The sequence below is a fragment of the Rhinopithecus roxellana genome, chromosome 9 (genome assembly GCF_007565055.1).
Source record: "Rhinopithecus roxellana isolate Shanxi Qingling chromosome 9, ASM756505v1, whole genome shotgun sequence".
Lineage (NCBI taxonomy): Eukaryota > Metazoa > Chordata > Mammalia > Primates > Cercopithecidae > Rhinopithecus > Rhinopithecus roxellana.
This window is the reverse complement of record NC_044557.1, coordinates 39,610,842-39,632,282: the sequence shown is the minus strand read 5'-3', so window position 1 is coordinate 39,632,282 and position 21,441 is coordinate 39,610,842. Positions and strand designations below refer to the sequence as shown.

Below are 21,441 nucleotides of genomic sequence, written 5' to 3'. Positions count from 1 at the left end.
ACAACAAGAGCCTTTTCCTGGGCCTTTACTGGTGACTAGGTAATCTTTCCACATCCCAACAAAAGATTATATTTTTTAGTGGAAATCTTGCTTGGAGGATCAAATCCTGGAGTACTAGGAAGTATGTCTACTTATAAAAATTGTCTATTTTTAAAAAAAAAATTGATTTGGGGCTTTGTACCAAAAGAAGTCCTAGGTTGAGCCCTCTGTTACTTCCTGTGATGTCATTGTGGGGACACAGTCTCTGGATGACACACCCATTACAGGTGGTGGCTAGAGAACTGGACTACTTTATGTGAATTAGTCCAAATAACCAAATAATTAAGTTAAACTTTTTTTCTTTTTCTTTTTTAGTGGTTTGACTAATACTTAATCTATCAGCTGGGTTAATATAAAACCAGGGAAGGAAGTTTTAAGACATCTTCCACTGTGGTCAGGTTTGTTATAATGGATGGATGAAAGTAATCATTTACATCTTTGATTTCCTGGGAAACATTGGCCAGTCTTGACAAGCCCTTTCTATTTAAGCTGATTCTCTCTTCACCTGATATTCTGATAGCACCCCTGGCCAGGTTCCTGGGGGCACCAACTTGCAAAGTAGGGTGATCTTGCAAAAGACAAATGTTTTCAATCTGCTGAGGCAGGCTGATGGAATTTGTGGACCAGGTTCTGACATCCCAAGTAATTATGACGCTTAAAGTATTTTAAACGATTCCAGGTCTATAAAAAAAGTGATGATGCCTATGTGTATACCCTATATTTTTTATTACAAAAATATTGAAATAATCCATGAGTTATTCCACTCTGCACCAACTATAAAAAAATACTATCAAAGTTTGACCGGCACTTTTAATGCAACGAAAAGCACCATGACCAAGGACACTGAGAACAGAAAGCGGGGAACGTTTACTTGCTGTACGGAGGTATTTAAAACCCAGAAGCTTGTTGTAAGAGTGCGACTTTACAGATGATTCAAATACAAATCTTAGCTGGATATAGTGATAAGCCCTCTATCAGTTCAGAAGGGTTTTTTCATAGCATATTCATTGCATCTGTCTGCTCATACTTACTAAAAAGTGTCCCAAAGCCACTAAAAGACGTATCACTTTGACCTTGGATTGCGGGGAGCAAAAGTCTGTACACAGTGGAGAACTTGATTGCTTGTTCTCTTGCCTGCTTTTAGGGGGCTCATGCCAATCATTCTCAGTTGTTCGGGGCTTCCACGTCAGTCCTGTGGTTGGATGGTGTTTGGCACTAGAAAGGAGTGGCACGGCGTCTTCCAGAGTCGGCGTCTGCCTATTGTCACACAGAGCCACTCATTCTGCATCTGGAAACAGATCCGGTTGCAGCCCATTCCTCTGGTTCGTGCAGCACTGCCGTTATGTCCCAATAGGCGCTGCACATGCCTGGGAATCAGATTCTCATTTTGCCTTTTTCCCCACTTCCTCTTTGTGTACCTATTACATTTTTGCAATTGAATACTGAATCATGATTACTATTTAATTTACATCATAAAGTTATTGAGCTCCTTGGTCTTGTCGAAAGCCGTACATGGGCTGCATAGGATTTCTGTCAAAAAGGATCTTCACAACAGAAAATTTAAAATATAAAACAAATCCTGAAATGTGTAGAAAATGAACCATTCCATCAATGCTAACACATGTGTAAACAACATTTGGGTTTGCTGTCCATTGGATAGGATTTTCACACGTGGTATGGATTTCCAAATGAGAAAATGGTTTATGAATTCTTTTCTAAGCAATACTATTTTTTTTTCTTGAGGGATACTTCTCTCTTTCTTTGTTTTTATATTCCTGCAGGAATCAGAGCTTTGCATCAGGAAAAGTCACCTAAACTTTTTTGACAGAGGACTGGTGTTAGTGTGTGTATGTGTGTATGACTGAATCTATTTTTATGGAAAGATCAGTTAACACCATCAAGACACCCTAATGATTGGAGGCAAAATTTTCCATAATAATAGTACCCTCTGGTGGGTGCACCCAAGACCGTGCAGGAGGAGTTTGGTAGCAATGGAGAGTCCTACTAAGCCAGCGTCATTCTTTCAGGTGGAGTCAGAGACTCTCAGGTGCAGCTGCTTTGGAAGGAGACCAGCTGCCCCCAGCCAACAGGATCAAATGATAATGGTGATGACGGTCACACTAGGAACTTCACAGCTCACTGCCCTGCTCTAGGATGAAGTGTCATTATGGCCACAGCCCTGCTGTCACCCCTTCATCTGTATGTTGTGGGTCCTGCAACTCCTTTTGCTTTATAAAGTGGTTTCGTACTCCAATCGCTCCTGAATAAGGGCATCATCTTTGTACTGCAGCCTTGGAGGAGATGGGGAACATTCAAAAGCTAAAATAGCCTTTCGGAGGCTTCGGTCCAAAACATGCCTCTCCCATGCTGGGTACCTATTCCTGAACAAGTCAATTTTAATGACTGATTCTTCAATCCGTGGTGGGCGAGATGATGGGGTGGATGGGGCAGTGGGTCTCACCTGAAAGACAGGTACACACCCATCCCGCTCTGCGAATTTCTGATCACGCTCGCTAACAACACTGCGGTTGTTTGAGATGGACCGTAGGGTGCTTGTGGCCACGTCTGGGGGCAAAGTGAAGGCAGCGGCTGGGTCCTCACAAGCACAGCTTGGTGACTGCCCAAATCTGGGTCCATTGGGATGAAAGAAGGCATAATACATCAGCATAAAAACAACGCCAGTTAAAAAGCTGCTGAACACCACACACAGCGCTGGAATGGCAAATGCGTCTGCAATCTGGGGAGCCTTATAGAGGTACCAGAGGGCACTCAAGGCTGTATTTTCCAAAAGGATCACAAAATAGTAAATGAATAGCCTGCAGCGTGTCCTGCCTTCCTTGACATTGAACCAACTGAAGATGTAGATAATCCCCACCACCATGTCGAACACAATCTCTTCCCATTTGGTGATACAGAATTCTGTCTCACAGTGGACGATCCAGAAGGTCATGATGCACCAGTGAAGGACGATGAAGATCCCAAAGTACAGCTGGAAAACCGAGGCAAAGAGGGCAAACGTGATGACCCTGGCGGCGATGGTGAAGAAGTGCCAGCAGAACTGGATGATGACCGCCATGTAGCTGATGGGCTTCTTATCATCTCGAGAGTCCCGGAGGGCCTTCTGATAGGAGGCCAAGGCCCAGGCCAGGGACACGAGGGAGGCTGCCGCTGTGAAACCTACAAAGGCAAACAGGAAGACAGTCTGTCAAAAATCAGTTGCAGCAATACCCCCTGGAAGTCACACAGAGCTGGGGGCTTGGGGAAGGCTGGCTTTGACCTCAGCAAAGGCTCTTAATTTCTTTTTTTTTTTTTAGACAGAGTCTAGCTCTGTTGCCCAGAGCGATCTTGGCTCACTGCCAGCTCCACCTCCCCGGTTCACGCCATTCTCTTGCTTCAGCCTCCACAGTAGCTGGGACTACAGGCGCCCACCACCACGCCCGGCTAATTTTTTATACTTTTAGTAGAGAAGGGTTTTCACCATGTTAGCCAGAATTTTCTTTGGGTTTTAACTCGGATAGGGATCCTCGTATCTGTCCTCTCTAAGGCTCACCCCATATGGAGAAGTCATGAAGCTAATAGGAATGCTCCTCAAACCCAGCACGGGTGTGAGGCCTGGAAATGGGGTGGAGTTTAACTGTCTGTATTTGGTGTAAATGGACTAAGGAGGTAGTTCTGTGAAGTGGGAAAATAACCATGGACCGGAGGCTGTCGGACCTGGGTTGCTGTTTTAACTTTGCCACTTACTACCCTCATGTCCTGGGACTATTGTTAAAACAGGTGTCCTCATTTTTAAAGTGGGTGATCTCCAAACCTCCCTGTCAGCTTTGTGATTCCATGATTGAAGGGGATATGTAATCACAGGAAACCAGGGACTAGCTAGTTTATCTTTCTGCTTGGAAGCAGGATTAAATGTAGCTTATGCACAAAAGACAGTTTATGCGTTCTTAGAAATAAAAGGTGTCTGTACAACATCCTTGGCAATGTTTCTTGTGATACCTGGTGCACAGTTTGTCCTAGTGCAATCTGGCCCTCTTCCTACAGCTTTCATCTTTTCCTCACTGCCTTTCCCATAACAGAAGACATGTCCGCTCCCTGTCTTCCATCTCTTGGCCCTTCATAGATTAAAGATTATACTGAAATTATTTTTCAGTCACTTCTCTTATTTTATCATTTTATTGGCCCCATTTGGTTGGTATTCCCTCTAAAAGTAGGCTTCCAAATGTTACAAATCTTTTTTTTTTTTTTTGAGACGGAGTCTTGCTCTGTCGCCCAGGCTGGAGTGCAGTGGCACGATCTGGGCTCACTGCAAGCTCCGCCTCCCAGGTTTACGCCATTCTCCTGCCTCAGCCTCCGAGTAGCTGGGACTACAGGCGCCCACCACCACGCCCGGCTAATTTTTTTTGTATTTTTTAGTGGAGACAGGGTTTCACCGTATTAGCCACGATGGTGTCAATCTCCTGACCTCGTGATCAGCCCACCTCGGCCTCCCAAAGTGCTGGGATTACAGGCATCCGCCACTGTGCCTGGCCAAAAGTCATTTTTGTTGTTTTCCTCGACTCTTGTTCCACCTCCTGTGTGGCACAGTTCATCTCTATGGTCCAGATGTGGCCAGGGCTCACCTAAAAACACACTGGCCTCCTTTAGGAGAGGGCTTTTATGGGAAATTCCTCTTTGTCACGGAAACGGTATGCCGATCTGCATCGCAGCTGGCTTCCTTAATGAGCTGAACCAAGACTTACCAAGACTAAGAATGCTCTCATCTGTTTTAAAGTCCGGCTGGCTTTTTCTTCACCGAATCTATTATTAATCATAACCAGGCCCCATTAAAACCTTTCTCTTCTTTTGGAAATAATAGAAGATATGTTGATTGCCAAGAGCTTATAATGGAATTGGTATTTTTATTCAAAAATATTTTTTATAGAGAAGAGCTGTTGTCTATAATCCTTGAAAAATGAAAAGGAAGTACTCTTGTGGAAAAAGGCCACACGAATTGACAGAAATACACTCAACCCCAATAATTATTTCTGATACATCCTCCTTGAATAAGGTAAACTCCAAAGAACAATTATTGATAAGGAAAATATTTTCCAATAGCCATTTCTCATATTTCCTCCCAATAAAGCCAGCAGAACAACTAGACATGCTACACTAGGACCTTCAGGCTTTTCTTTTCTTTTCTTTTTCTGGTTAGCACAAAAATCTTTAATTGCTGTAAGTCACAGGCAGCTGTGGTGCTATTTATAGGTCAGAGACCAGTATACAAAGGAGTTTCTGATAATTTAATTTCTAAGCAACAGAAAACACCGACATCAATTATAAAACTAATTCTGGAGTGAAAAGAGGGGGAAGTAGAAAAAGTTTAAAAAATGACAAAAGAAGGTGAGAGAAATGCGAAATAAAAGGTAATGGGATAATGACTATGCGAACGTCTTTATGATCAATTGGGGATCTAAGAACAAAATGTTGTGCCGTTTTAATTTCTACGCCTTTGTAGGGTATAGAAGCCGCTCATATCTCTCTCCTTATGTGTACCATTTGCAAACGTGTAGCTTCTCACTAGACTGTGCTCGCTTTGTGGTTTTAAGCGGGGCGCCCAGCTCGGTTTCTGCCCAGGAATGCCCCTCCTCTTCCTGCACACTGGCCTCCTTCAGCACAACTGGGGCACAGCGCCGCCTTCAGGAAGATAACTGCATCGCCGGTCAGGCTCGCGCCAACCAAAGCGGCGTTGTCTACGGAGTGGTCAGAATGGTTCTACCAGTGTGCACAGGAAGACGTAACTCAAGGCCGCTTTGGTTGGCGCGAGCCTGACCAACGTGCTAGGATTTTGGGCATGAGCCACCGTGCTGGGCCTTCCTTTGATGATTATTTACTTTTTCGTATGTTTAACAATTGATTTTTATAAGACAAATACATGCTGAACAGAAAATATGGGGTCATATTCAAGTTAAGACCCTTACAACTTCACAAATTCACAACTGCCACAGAACACTTAGTTCTTTTGCTCTTTATACAAATAATACAAGCTCAGTTTTTTCCAATGCCAAGGTAGACTTCCTCAGCAAGGCACGGCCTTATTCTTAGAGTTCTCTGGAGCTTCTGATGTGCAGTGGCACAGTGCTGGAACACAGGACTCTGAGCACTCCTTTAGCTATTAATGTGTATTTTAAGTTGTTATTTGAAAATAATTTCAAACTTACAGAAAAATTGTAAGAATAGAAATATTATATTGAACATCTATATTTCATTTGCCCCAATTGTCAACTGACTTTATCATTGCCCTCTCTCTGTCTCTGTCTCTCTCTCTCACCCATTTGTGATTAAATGCATACATTATGGTCCTTTACCCTAAAATATACCAGTGTTTATTTCCTATGAATCGGGATATTCTCTTACATAACCACATAAAGTTATCAACTTCCATCAATTTAACATTGATACGGTACTTTCAAAACATCCACTATCAGTATTCTGGTTTCACCAGTTGACATAAACAATGTCCATTCCAAAATTTTTCTCCCCATACGGGATAAAGTCTAGAATCAGGTACTACATTTAATTGTTGTATTCATTTAGTTTCCTTTAACCTGGAATATTTCCAAATGCTTTCTTTGCCTTTATGACACTGACATTGTTTGAAGAGTATGGTACTTGAAAAAAAGAAAAAAAAAAGAAAAAAAAAGGTGTTCCTCATTTTGGGTTTACCTTCTGCTTCTTCATGGTTACATTCCCAGGCAGGAATATATAAGTGACGTTGAACAGTGTATTTTTTCAGCATCATCAATATACTAAAATATGAAGATTCCTTCAGTGGCTCCAGGAAAAAATATATAATGGGTCTGTCGGTCTTTTCTTTCAAAATAATGAATAGTATATCACTCATGAAAACTTGCTTCTAAGATCGAACTATAAAAACAGCTACAGGGGACTAAAAGGGATTATATATTACTTCTTAAAATGTGAAAATAGGTGATAAGACCTTAAAGCTTACCTATTGCAATCATCTTATTTTATAGAAAAGAAATTGAGTTTCACTTTGAGAGGTTATCTTCCCTCTCTCCTGCCTCCCATTTATCTTGGGTGAAAATTGTCCTTCTCCAAAGTGAACCTCCTGCCTCCTAAACAAGGATGCTAACAGTTAACCTGCCTTTCTCTGGATTCCATCTCTTCCTCTATAAGAGTACCTTCCCCAGATCTTACAAACAGGTAACGAGCCTCCTTTATCCCAGGAAACACCATTCGTGGGATTTTTTTTCTTTCTCCTCTTCTTTATTTCAGATGTGTCTCCTGTTTTCCCTCCTGTTGTTTCTTGTTCCCCCATTTGGTCTGGTTGTCCTTTAGCTACTGCCATTGCTTGGGATGCAGTCCTCAGTCCTCTTTCCATCTCAGCCTTTCTCTGGGTGACCTCACTCACTCCGTGCCTTGAACCCAGCAGAAAGCAAATGCCCATCTGGACTCCCAGCCTTTCTGAGCCCCAGAACTGTATGTCTGACCGTGAGACCTGAAACCTCATGGGCCTACGATGAAATACCTGGACGCAATCTGGCTGTAGGTGACAACATTTGCTTTCTCGTGTAAAGAACACAATTCTTCTTCCCTTTATCCCTCCTGTTGCTAGTGTAATGCCCTTCTCGGAATGAGAGGGAACATGAATTTCCAGATAGGCGGCCACAGTTCTAAGAAAAGGATTTTATCTGCAGCTTGACTGAAATGCCATGTCCAAAGTCACCCAAATCCATGTGTTCATAATGCAGACCATTTTGGGTCATTGTTTCTGTCACTGAAATGAGTCAGGCTGATCAGGATGTCTTTGCTTTCTTACTGTATCACAGTCTGACTAATCAATCTGACTTTGAATACAACAGTTCAATGACCATAAAGTTGGTGTGACAGTTTATTCCATCATTTTGAACTGATTATCAAATGGCTATGTATATACAGAGATTCCTTTTTTTTTTTTTGATTAAGGGTGGTAAAGGAAATTGGAAATATTATAATCCAAGAGTTTTCATTTTGAAACTCTAGACTAGGAGATAGCTACTTTTAGCCCTTCAGATTTGTGCATCTGAATTATTGTAGACACTGCTGAGTAAGCCAGAGGCTAGTTTCTCAGAGGATGTCTAAGATACTTGTCCATTTTAAATAAAGATTTTTCAGAATAAGGGTTATGGGTCTAATACTAGCTCACTAGCGAATTAGCATTTCAAGCGGAACTGACAGAAATCAATATGATGTAGTCCAAGCGAACAGCAAAAGTTTTCAATTTCTTCCCTCTTCTTTTTGCTTCTCATGGGTGTATGTTCCCTTTAGGGCATCTCTCTTCATGTCCTTGTTTTCCTCCCCTTCCTTCCCCTCCTCCCCTCCTTTAACTCTACTCTCCCCTATTTCCTTTTCTTATTGAACGTAGTGCGGAATTAAATTATTTAAAAAATAGTTGTATTAGGTGAACCCAGGAGGTGGAGCTTGCAGTGAGCCGAGATGGCGCCACTGCACTCCAGCCTGAGTGACAGAGTGAGACTTTGTCTCAAAAAAAAAAAAAAAAAAAAAGTTGCATTAATGACGTTTGGTGTTCCCCAAATCTAACTCCACATGTGTTCTTAAAACACAAGTAAAGCTCAGAATAAGAAAGGAAGGTACTCTATTTAAATGCCAGTTATCTGCTCTAACTATTCTTTTCTTTACCTTTGCTCTGATTCCTGTGGCTGTGCTCCAAATTCAGATTCGATTTCAAGGCTTCCCACAGCGCCCATTAAAAGGACTCAACATCACTAACCTCTGCTTTTCATCACAAGTAAATTGCTTTCCTATAACCTGCCTCTAATTTGTGTCTAAAAGCAGTCTGAATGAGAGAGGTAGAGAATTCTTTGTATTAGGATTATAAAAAATGATAGCTTAGAGTATGGTTGATAGCAGGTGTGTGTGGTGGGCAGAAACTCTATCATCTCAACTTAGGCATTATTTCCTGTAGGAAATAATGTATAAAGGGTTAACGTCGGTTGTAAAACTCCCCTTGAAAACATTATAAACTGAGTCCCTTTGATTTTGAAACCTCTAGACTAGGAGGGGGCTATCTCTGGCCCCCAAATGTAAATTGGTTCTCTCCACAGACATGTTTCCATACCAAGTACCCCTTCCTGTTTTTAAGAGCATGGATCCCGGTTTGTAATTATGCTTCATTATGTGCTTGTTTAATTATTGTATTTCTCACTACCGGGGGTCTTTCAGGTAGGGATAAATACCTGTTTATCCTTCTGTCCCCTTGAGCATTGCAAAGTGCTTAACATATATTCAGAATTGGCACTTAGAGGGAAAAGAAGGAGGGACAGAAGGAAAAAAAAGAAAGAGTATTCCAAATGTAGAGCCAGAACCACAGAGAGAATGAAGTGTTCAAAAGATTTGCACGATTCTTCGTTGTTCCTCTCTTCTGCTTTTTTAAAATTTCAGTTTGAGCTGCAAATGCCAAATCACTGTGTAATAAAATCTGAACTCCTGTTGTGTTGTTTGTGGTCTGGGTGTAAACAAGAATTCTTGGAAATCCCCAGAGCATGCTTCGTAGGATGTACAGCCTAATTCCCTAGATGGAAGAGGCTCAGCAAATTAACCAAGTGCTTGAATTCTTTGATTCTTCCACAGAGAGGATGAGCCTGTCATTTTCTTTCTCCCTAAGGAGGCCATAACCTCCCCCTGCGACAGGCAAGCCGAAGTTTGCATTCTTAGAGAAACTTCTGGTCACTGGCACACATTCACAGCTAAATCGCAGCTGGTGAGAAGGCCTCTTTTTTTTTTTTTTTGTTCTAACTTAAAAATTTACTATCATGAACATTTACAAACATACAAAAAAAGCAGAGAGAATAATACAACAAATGGACCCTACATGCTAAATCAGCTAAAGGGCTCTCATTGACTTCTCCCTTTCTCTTTATTTCCAGAGCCAGAAGAGCTGTGCTGATGGCTGGGACTCTCTCAGGACAGCTTGGAAGGCCCGACCTGGCAGTTCTCTGGGCCCACCGGAGCTCTCCCGCCTTGTCTTGTACCTGCCTCTCTGTCTCGCCTTGTCTTGTACCTGCCTCTCTGTGCTGCAGGCACACTGCCATCTCTCCTTTTCTCAAATGCTATGTAAAGCCGCATTCTCTTCCCACAGATAGAAAATGCTGTGCTCTCCCTTGGAAAGCCACTCTCTCCAATTAATTCCCACTCATTCCTCAGTTTTCAGATGAAGCATCATTCATTCCTTCAGGAAACCTTTTCTAACCCCTAACACCCTTCATTGGTCCTCACATACCCTGGCATGCCTGCTTTAGCTCTATATCTGTGCAGGTACTGATGGATGTGACCCCAGGAGGGAGGGTGTGCAGCCCATGGCTCACCATGGTATCCCCAGCACCCATCACTCTGCTTGCCTATTAACTTCTTAAATTAGTGCATTTTCCCCTCTCATTAAAAAAAAAAAACTTTAATTTTTTCATTTATATATACTGACAGAGCACAAGTACAGCTTTCTTGCGTGCATATGTTGTGCTGTGGTAAAGTCTGGGCCTCTATGTGTACCCATCCCTCAAATGGTAAACATTGTGCCTGAGAGGTCATTTTTCAGCCCTCACCCCCCTCCACTCTCCCACCTTTTAGAGTCTCCAATGTCTATTATTCCATTCCATATGTCCACATGTACCCATTGTTTAGCTCCCACATGTGAGTGAGAACATGTGGTATTTGACTTCCTGTTTGAGTTATTGCACTTAGGATAGTGGCCCCCAGTTCCATCTATATTGCTGCAAAAAACATGATTTCAGTCTTTTTTATGCCTGCATGATGTTTCCATGGTGTACATGTACCATGTACTTTTTTTGATCCAATCCTCCTCTAACGGACACTTAGGCTGACTCCATATTTTTGCGATTGAGAATAGTGCCATGATCAACATACAAGTGCAGGTGTCTTTTCAGTATAATTATTTCCTTCCCTTTGGGTATGTACCCAGTAGTGAGATTGCTGGATGGAATGATAGTTCTAATTTTAGCTGTTTGAGAAATCTCCATACTGTTTTCTGTAAAGGTTGTACTGATTTACATTCCCACCAACAGTGTATGAGCATTCCCTTTTCTCCACATCCTTGTCAACATCTGCTGTTTTTTTGACTTTTTAATGAATGAGTACATTTGCCATACAGTAGCTATTCTCATATCATTTTTCTGTCTTCCCAACATCATTGCAAACATCTTGACTTCACTTTTTCTCTCCCCATTTCTTCATGCTTTCTGTTGGTTTCAACATTTTTAGAGGAAATTTAAAGTATATTCTCACAAGTAGTTTTAAGAATGGACGATTTACAACATAACCCTACTACAGAGGTGAGATGATCACATGACCATTCATTACACATATATCTTCTCCTCACACTCTCACCATAATTTTTTCCCCTAAAGGCATAGTTTCTAAACAAACCAACCGACTAACAAATACAATACTGAAATTTAGATGGCAGTATAATATTGATTTCTTGTAGTCAAGAAATTTTATAGTTTCTTTAGTGCATATAAGGCACATAATCACAGACAAATTAAGAAGGAACAAGCATTTGTTGGGCCCTTGCTTTGTCCACAGTGATATGTTAGGCAACTACAGCCTTTGTGCAATTTAAATGTCATAATAACACTTTGAGGCAAGTATTGTTTTTTTGCAAACAGGGAAACAGAACCAAAGAGAGGTTAAAAGACTTGCCCACACTCATGTAATTAGCAAGGAGAACAGGCATCAGAAGTCCTGCTTCCAAAACTCTGTCCTCCACAATGGATTGGTATGGTTACCTTCACCAACAACCGGAGCATGAGACTCACAAGTGCAGGGAGGTCTCAAATCTCCCACAGTTCACACTCACGGGGTACATGGCAGGCTATGGAGGACCCTGGAGGTCTTTAACTCTTGCCCCCTCTTTAGGTATCTGCTCCCTAATGGGCTTCCCTCACACCAACTCCTGCAGGCCTTATAGCAACCATATTGGTGCCAAGGTCAAAGGATCCGTTTTGGATTCTTTTCACAAAATGGATCACAGGCACAAGCACCTGGGCTTTCCTCCTCTTTGCACTTTCTGATTTAAAAGAGGCCTCCTAGTCTTCTTGGGTTTTCGCCTGAGGAAAGTCAGTTCCATATTTGAGTTGAATCATATGATCTAAGAGTAGCAGGTCACAAAATGAATATCCAGAGCCAGAATGGCTTCCCATTTCTGTAGTGTGTTTAGAACTTGTCTTTTAGTTACAAGTATGAAAGCAGTTGATCCTCTTGGCTGGAATCATAGCTAATTAACCTAGTTGAAGTAAGGTAATAATTGAAAAAAAAAAGGTGACACCTTCTGTGCTCAGATCTTTTCTGAGCGCAGTGAAGGGAAGGAAGGTAATACAAGCTCCACCGGGTCTAGGGCTTTCTCAGTATCCCTGCACTGAAGCCTTTTTATCTCTGTTTTAAACCTTGTAATAGTTCTGATTAGAAATACTTAAATGCAATCTGCACGTTGTGCACATGTATCCTAGAACTTAAAGTATAATTAAAAAATATTTAAATGCTTTAATATGTTTAGTTTTGGTAGGGATATACTTTCTTTTGGTAATCCATTTGGAGGATTTCTACTTCTTTGCAAGGCAAATTGTAAGGCTGCTGAGGAGGTGATAAGGAAAACAATGAATCCAAATTAAAGAAAGTTTTAATATAGAAAGAGTTGAAGGAAGTTGTTGGGAGAAGCAAAGTGTCTCTCCTCCTTCTTGACAAATATGGAAGATTATTTCCTTCTGGTTGGGAAAACACATCTCAGATTATCTCACATAGCTCCATTTCATTATAAAATTTAGTTTTTTATTAAAATTCCTCAAGAAGACAAATAATTTAAGTGTGGGAAATTGAAACTATCTAAACAATATTTTCTTTGAGAAAAAAATTCTGTAAATGGGAGAAAGCAAGAAGACCCTCTTCTTTGTTCAGTACTACATATTGCATGATTAATTTTACACTAAAAATAAAATGATGATAAAATAAGTAACCTGAGATGCTCAAAAGAATTAAGCTTTTATTTAGAGTAAGTTTATTTTCCATCCCACTTTAAAAAAAAGATACTGCATGATTTTTTTGTTTGTTTGTTTTTTGTAGCTTTTCTACTTTCAGGGGCGGGTGAGAAATGAAAAGGGAAACACAGATGGAGACAGGAAGACAAACTGTATCCCTTTCTTACCTGTCCATGAATGACATGGCTAGAAAACAGCAAGGTTAATCCGCATTTAAAGATCCCAGCATGCTTTGGGAGGCTGAGGCGGGCGGATCACTTGAGGTCAGGAGTTCGAGATCAGTCTGGCCAACACGGTGAAACCCCGTCTCTACTAAAAATACAAAATTAGCCTGGTGTGATGGCACATGCCTGTAATCCCAGCTACTCGGGAGGCTGAGGCAGGAGCATCGCTTGAACCTGGGAGGCAGTGGTTGCAGTGAGCTGAGATCAGGCCATTGCACTCCAGCCCGAGCAACAAGAGTGAGCAAGACTCCTTCTCAAAAAAAAAAAAAAAAAAAAAAAAGAATCCCAGCATGTAGCAAGCATGCATTGCTGTGTGTCTGACTTTTTTCTCATTTATTTCTCACAGCACTACTTCTTCAATGTAAATATTTTGCCCATTTTACAGATGAAAAAACTGAGGGTTAGAGAAGTGAAATAATCTTACCCAGAGGGGGCACACTTTTTCTGTAGAGGCCCAGATATATGTTTTGGGCTTTGTCGGCCATGTGGGTCTCTGTCACAAGCATTTGGCTTGGCTGTTGTTGAGAGAACACAGCCATAAATACTTAAACAGATGAAAAAATAGGAGGTGGGCCGGATGCGGCCCATGGGCCTCAGTTTCCTGGCCCCTCACTCACTTCACTGGTGGATACATTTCTAACATATAACAGAAGTAGCATTTATACCCACATTTTTCTTACTTTGAAGTCCTCACACTTTTTCTTTTATGCATCGAAACATTTTAGGCCAATTGTGAAACCTGATAACTTAAGCCTTTTTAGATGGTTACAGTGTGGGCATAGGTCGTGCTGTCTGCACGAAAGCCCAGAGGCACAGTGGCCAGCCAAACAACCGAACAAACCTACGGAACCTCCTGGTGTCAGCACGTCTTGTACACAAGGTGGAGTCTGGACATGAATAAACCTCTTGAAAAGGGACTCTTTCCACCTGTAGGTATCTGTTAAGGACCACAGATGCTATACCTCAATACGCTTCCTGATCATTTCTAGGAAAACAGGCAGGCACTTGCAGAGTGAACAGGTATGATAGGTTCAGGCTGGTCACCTGGGCACTTCATTCTGCCCCTATTTGTGGGAAGGGCAGTTCCTTCACCCAGCCTCGCCCCCGACCATGCTGGCCAAAGCCTCTGAGATGGAAATTTAGCTGTTCCTTCTTCCCAGATGTCCCTAAGGTGCCTTTGTAGTCTGCCATGCATGTGAATTCGATGGCCCACATGCCACAAAGCATCCGCGAGCATCACCAATATTGACAGTTACTGGCCTATTTAGGGGAATGTGTAATGAGTGCATACCTGGGAGAGTGAGTCTGCATCCCTGGGGTCTATAATCAAGTGTGAATTCTAATGAGAACTACTGTCCACTCACCGACATTCAGAGTTATTCATGCTTCGAGGACTTGGAAGGGGGCCCAGATACGAGAAATGGTGACACTCACACTGCCTCACCCTGGGACCAGGGTAAATGAAACTAAGGAGCACAAGACATGCTTTGCAGCAGGTGTTGGGGTAGGTGGCACAAGTAGAGGTGGTGCTGGCGTGGGATGTTCGTGATCACACAAGGTGGCACCAATATTTGCATTTGTGAACATTGAGACCTGCAGCCCTTTTCTGGTAAGAGAGCTGGGAGTCTGCTTAAACGGGACTCTGCCTACCTGGTAGAGAGGAAGGCAGAAAGAACGCCTGTGGTGGGAGAGTTTCCCAAGGAGAGACCCCAGAGAGAACACACTGGCGTGCCCATCCATGGAGGGGTGCATTGGGAGCTGTGTTCCAGTGACCTGCGGGTTGCACTCAGAAGGCCCAGACTCAGATCCTCCCTACTTTTTCTTCCTCTCTCCATCCCTCTCTCAATTCTTTCCTCTTATAAATGTTTATTGAACACCTACTAAGTGCCAGGCACTAAGGACACAAACATCGTTCCCTAGAGGAACTGAAAAATCAGCATGGAAGACAGACATATATTTTCAACACACATATTTACAGGATGGTGAGCAGAGTGTAGAGAAGAGAGAACCTGTGCACTAAGGCTTGGTCCAGGAGGGGAAATGCAGCTCAAGAAGAGACAGTCACAGGCCAAAGCTTGCAGGTGTGGCTGCGGCTGGCCTGGGTATGTCTGAGGCAGGGCTGAGGAGGGCTGACCAGAGGAGGCAGGAGGCTGTGGTCATGATATCCCAGACAAAGGGACTCGGGCCTCAACCTGAGGCAGTGGCACCTCCGGCAGCCACCTGGCAAGGCACGTGTAGGATCCCTGAGTGGGCAGAGTGCGCCAGAGGGAAGGGGACCCTCCAGACAGAGGTGGGAGGTATCTCAATACTTGGGTGAAGATGGCAGTGAGGGTGGGAAGCAACTTCTGTGGAGCTCTAGAGGATGCAGAGGCCATTCCTGGAGCTGCGTGCCTCTGGGTGAGTCACGTGACCTCACTCATTTTCATGGATTTGAGTGAGTGAGAATCAGTGACACAGTGTGTCCGTTAGAGCACTTTATGAACAGAAACGTTTCTCTATAAATATAATTGGCCATTCTGAACCCTAGCTTTGCTTGCAGTTTTGCCCTCCCCATCCCACTCTCACTCTGGAGCTTTTCAATGCCCTGGGATTGAAGGAAATTTTATTGGAGGAAGTTGATTTGAATAGAATAGCATGACAGAGAAAGAATACAATAAAAGGTACAAGCTACAGAGTAAATTTTTTTTTCTTCCTCAGAGATATAAAATAAATGCTTTTGACAGGATAATATTTTTAAAAATCATCTCAAAGTATGAGGAAAAATACTGGCCATTAATTACCTGTGTAGAATGTGTGCTTAATATTATTGGCTTAAAGGCCTATGCAATAGAGGCCACTTTGATGGAAAAAAGGAAGGGCCAAGTCGAAGCTGTTCCAGGATTTGCAGAGAAGTCTGAGACAGGAGCAGGTTTTAGCGGCTTCATTCCTCAGGATTTTCCTGAATTGTGTACAAGAAAGGAGGGCATGGCCCAGCTCATAATATAGGGTCTCCATATGTGGCGATTCCTCCCGAAGCTGAAAAGGAGGCAGAAAGGGAAGGACCTGGGGGCAAGGGGCTGGTTGGAGGAAGGCAGAAGGTAGAGGGAATGCCTGTCCAAACCCTTCTGAGTTCTGGGACCCCAGTGGACACTTCCTTTTTCTGCTTTTGATTGCTTGTTTCCTGGCTTCATTCCGCAAATAATTTCTGGCAGAAATGGATGCCCTTTAAAAATATCTCACCTTTTACACACAGTAGCTTTCTCTAAGGATTTCACTGTAGAATTGGTTCCTTGGCCTGCGGGGTTCAGGGGGAGCAGGAAAAGGGCTTTTTCTGTGTGTCTGGGGTGGGGAGAGACTGGAACCACGGCTTCTGTCCTATTTTCCAGGGTCCCACCCATTAGGTTGCTTCATTTTCACTCTATCAATAAAAAGAACATGGCTTGCTGCTGGGACCACTTAATAATGCAGCAATAAATTGTGCTTTCAAGCCCAGCAATGCCTTTCTAGGTGATTTACAAAACACGGCTCAATACCCTGAGGACATGTGTGGTAGCATTCTCTGCTCTAACAGTTGGACTGACTCGACTGGCTCAGAGGAAGTCCACCGGGTGAGGACCCCAAGGGCTCAGAAGTGGCCCAGCCTTCTCAGTCGCCCTTCCCATCGCAGGACACGGGACCTGGGCCATCCCTCCTGCAACACTTAGGGCATCATGTGGCATGCTCCTTTACACGCTGTCTCTGGGAGATGCTCAGGGCTTTTGAAAAAGGAAGGAGTTTTTTCCTGGGGAAGACAGACTATGAGAGCATCTAATAATATGATGAAGATCGCCTTGGAGAGGAGAGTAACTCACTGCTGTGTTTTGGGAGCAGCAGCTGGATCTGAGCTGACACACTTTAGGATTTAGGATCAGATATGGGGTGGGAGGGGGCCACACTGGGGGTCCTGCAGGGCTTTGGGAGAGTGGACTCCTCTTCATTCCCATCTGCCCATCCCTGAGTTGAGGACCCCATCAGGTGCAGCCTCCTATCTGCCCTCCTGGTCCCCCTTCTTTAGTTTGTAATTAAAATGAACTGTCTATGATGGAAATCTGATCAAATATCTCCCCAGCTGAAAACCCTTCAAGGACTCCCTATTTATGTCCCCACAAGATAAATGACATGCCAAGTCCTTCCAGAATTGTGCCCTCCCTGCTTCTCCCTGACTTTCTGCCTGGAAACCCTCTTCCTCTCTCTCCTGGTCTCAGGTCTCCTTTCTCCACCCCACCTGGGGGACTCCTGGGATCCTGACTCAGGAAGCCCCTTTGTCCGTTTCCATCCGCTCCTTCGCAGAGGCCTTCTGCAGGGCCTTCTTGCAGCATTGACCTTCCCACAGCATTGACCTTCCCTGAGGACTCAGCTTGTGGGTGTCTCTCCTGCCCCAGGAGGGGAGACACAGGGGCCATTCTGCCTGCTGGGTGGGGGCACATCACTTGAAGCCCAAGTAGGTTCTGCTCTTAACTCCAAGGACTGTGCTGGGAGTAGGGGAGAGAGAGGCTGTGGAAGCGCTTCGTAAACTGCGGAGTTTTACACATACTAGGTATTACCTCCATCATTCAGAAAACAAGTCCAAAGGAAAGAACCTCACGGTCTTGGTTACCCAGGAGCACTATGAACTTTCTTTTAGAAAATCTCTGGCTGTGAGAGATGTCTTCCTTGCCAAAAGGACAGATGATCAGACCTATCAAGGATCCTTCTGGTCTAGGGTTCTCAGAGGATGAAATGGCTGGCACTTTGGCAGCCTTCAGAAACTTGGTGTGTGATAACCAGCTTCCAGGTTCAAGAGTACCAAGGTCAGTCCAGCCAATCTTTTCTAGTATAACCTTATTTTTAGAGAGAAATAAGTCTTTCACCAGCTTATGTGAATTACTTCCATATTTATCATGGATGATTATAGAGAGATTCTTCCCCATACACACTCCTAGGAATAGGAGTCACCTTTTAGCAGACCTGCCAAATTTTGAGGTGCTCTATTAATTACTGTATTTTTTAAATAACAAAATTCTGTTTGGGAAGGCCTATATATTTGAAATGACCTAAATCATTGCAAGTTTGGGCTGATTATAGAGATTTACTGACAGAACTAGTGAAACAAAGAAGGACAAGATGGAAACAAAAAAGGAAGTACAGAAACTTAATTCAATTTAAGAAGCATTCCTGGAAATATGAGTTCACAATTAAGTTTTGGATCTTACAAATCAACCTCTTAAAGCAACATAGTGAGTAGTTCTGAAGATCATAAATGGCAAGAAAGAACCTAGGTTAGGTGTTGTCTCTAGTAAACGCCTCACACACCTGTTCAGAGCAGTGCTGCGTCTTCAACAGGCAGAGGAGGACAGAGGCGGTGCTCCCCAACTATGCCTTCTAGAAGACTAAAAAATGATGATGAAGGAAAGAAGTAAACTTTTTCAATCCATATATTATTTGATTCATATTTGTGACTCAGTTAATGAGTCAAATAGTTTACGTTAACATTCAGCCATTTCATCTCCAGTTCCGAAAGTTTATGTACTTAAGTTGGCTTCAAAATTGTTTTATATATTCTCCTTTCATTGGAAAAATGGAGGGTTGCTTTATACTAAGAATTACCTCAAAGTCAAGTCAGTACATGAATCCTGTGTCCCAGGCAGTCTGTAGCCTGAGTTCAGCGACCCTGATGAATAAGCAGCGATGACTCCATTCGCTTTTGATATTGTTGTGGTCTTTTCTGATTTCTTTATACTCAGTTGTTCAATTCACTAAACACTTACTGAATGCCCACCTTGGGTTGCCACAGACTAGCCCCTGGGAATGCTGAGGGCCTCCACCTTCTTCTCTCTTGAACCTCTTGTGTTCTCTGAACTATATCTGGGTCTAGACCTCAATCATCCTTCCAGGCTGACAATTCTGTGATGCTTGTTTGAGCCATCTCCTTTGAGAAACCCATCCTGTCCTCTCCCAACTGGTGGCCAGAAAGAAGCTCCTTCTCTGTGTGCCTTGTCGAGCTACTTGTCAGCCTTTCTCTTTTGTGGCATTCATGAGGGTAGGGACTGAGATCTATTCGTTGCTGCACTTCCAGAAACAGAAAATGCCTAGCACAGTTGATAATTATTTGATAAATTGTATTGAATTGAACAAAATTGAATTTAGAGATGTTCTAAATTGAGGTATGGCTTGGGTGCTGTTTTTGCTGATAAAAAAAATACAAATGACCTGGATCAGGGACTGCTTATTAGCATCTTGGGGACTGAAATAGCCCTTGAGCACAGACCATATAAAACACAAATCATTAAGAATCCAACATGCATTTCTTTCCTGACCAAGACATGTTCCTAATAGGACAGAAGTAAGTTCAATTCATGCCATCACTGCTTGTAAAGGTTTTTTGATTAGGAATTTGTATGGTAGCTAGCAGTAAAAGAACAGTAATTTCCCCAAGACAGAGACTTTTAAATGGAAATGACCAACTCCAGATTTAAGGCTCTTTCTAAATCTTTGAAAATGGATGAGAATCAATTATTTTCAGCTTTTATAAATATATGTATAGGGGTGCTTTGATAATATTAAAGAAGCCAAGTCTAAGTTCTCAACAAAAACTCTGGATTTTACATGTCTCAGACTTTTGGGGTTAGTACAATACAAGGGACTGAACAATTTGGTGATGCTGTTATATATGTGGCCCAATGGCTGTGACAATCATGTGATCATTCTGAGGCCAATAGTCCCCATTAAGCTTATTCTGAATGATAAACTTAGAAAAAAGACTTGAACCAGGTAATCATAAAGAAACATATCTCAGTAAATGATTGATAGAGAATAAGAAAAAAAAGTGACACCACAGCCCTAAGCTAATATTAAGTGAGCTTCCAAGAAGCCAAAGTGAAAAAAAAAATATATAATGGGTTAAATGATTCTTGTCATTGGATAAAAGCAAGAAGTAATTGTCCTTGTAGAATATTCTATCGGCAGTGAACCAGCGTAGTCACTGCATTTTCCATGGAATGCAATAAATGTTGGGTTCACAGTCTATTGCTTGCATTGTATACTTCATCAGAAATCTACACCAACTCTTGTACACAGTAGGTCTACATGGACTTTTCATCTCTAAGTTGAAACACAATGAGGGCAGAATGGACCTCGTGTCTGAATCAAGCAGGCACAAAATCAGCTTTTCTCAGATACCAATTAGGGAAAGGGGAAGTAGATCATGGGCAGATAATGGACTGGTATGCACATCAAATGATCTCTACACTATTAACAAGATGAGATCTTAAACAAAGGTGGTGCAAGGTGGAAGACGGGGTGTTGACCTTCCGAGGACTTTAGCCAGGCTCTTAATAAGACACTGAGAGAAAGCAAGGCATACATGAAGTCAGTGCTGCTGCTGCGGAGAGTGACTAATCAGGGCCACAGGTCTATAGTGTGTGCCTGATCTGCAGCTTTTCCTTCTGTCTGAGGTCTTGAGTGGGAAACATTGTGGCTGGTATCTGATTTTTGCTGTGAGCCTTTCAGGCCTATCTATTTGATCTCTAGTTAATAGAGATGCCAGACTGATTCAGGAGTCCTCTCCCTACATCACCCACTCGTCCTAAGGCCTCCCAGATGCCCTGTGGACTGAGAGAAAACACCTATTGGGTTTCATTTGCATTTCATGCATTCGTGGGAGAGGGGGCACAAAAACAAACAAACAAACAAACAAACAAAAACCTCTCAAAGGATACAGGCTGTGTTTTGGGAGGGGAATCTCATTCTGTTTTTCAATTACTTCAGAGCTATAAAACAGTGGCTACTGCCGGTTGGAAGTTAAAGCATTTGCACACATTTCTGTTGAGTAGTGCAGAACCTGTATGACCACATATGACAGCTCTTGAAAAAGTTGCTTTAAAAGTTCAAATATATATTTTGATATAAGAAGATTATTTGGTGTCACGATGGACATGGCCTGATTTAGAACAGATTACTTCATGTATCTTAGTATCTGTTTTAGTTTTCATGTTTTTAAAAATCAGGTTGTTCAACCAAAAAGAAGATTGATAAGGAAACAGAGGACTTCAACAACAGTTGAGACCGTCCAGACCTAACAGACATATACAGAGTACATCTACTCAACCCCAGCAGAAAATACATTTTTCTTAAGC

The 21,441-nt window shown here is 42.5% G+C and overlaps 1 protein-coding gene and 1 pseudogene across 1 annotated transcript in view; one reads left to right on the top strand and one right to left on the bottom strand.

Annotated features, from left to right (window-relative positions):
• Positions 1-346: 346 nt before the first annotated feature.
• Positions 347-21,441, bottom strand: part of XKR4 (XK related 4) — a 421,681-nt gene continuing 400,586 nt past the window's right edge. The window contains exon 3 of the mRNA XM_030938188.1: positions 347-3,216. Coding sequence (XP_030794048.1) covers positions 2,270-3,216 — 947 coding nt within the window. The 3' untranslated portion in view covers positions 347-2,269. The remainder of the gene's footprint in view (positions 3,217-21,441) is intronic.
• The window catches only part of LOC104681664, a 47,857-nt pseudogene continuing 42,044 nt past the window's right edge, over positions 15,629-21,441 (top strand).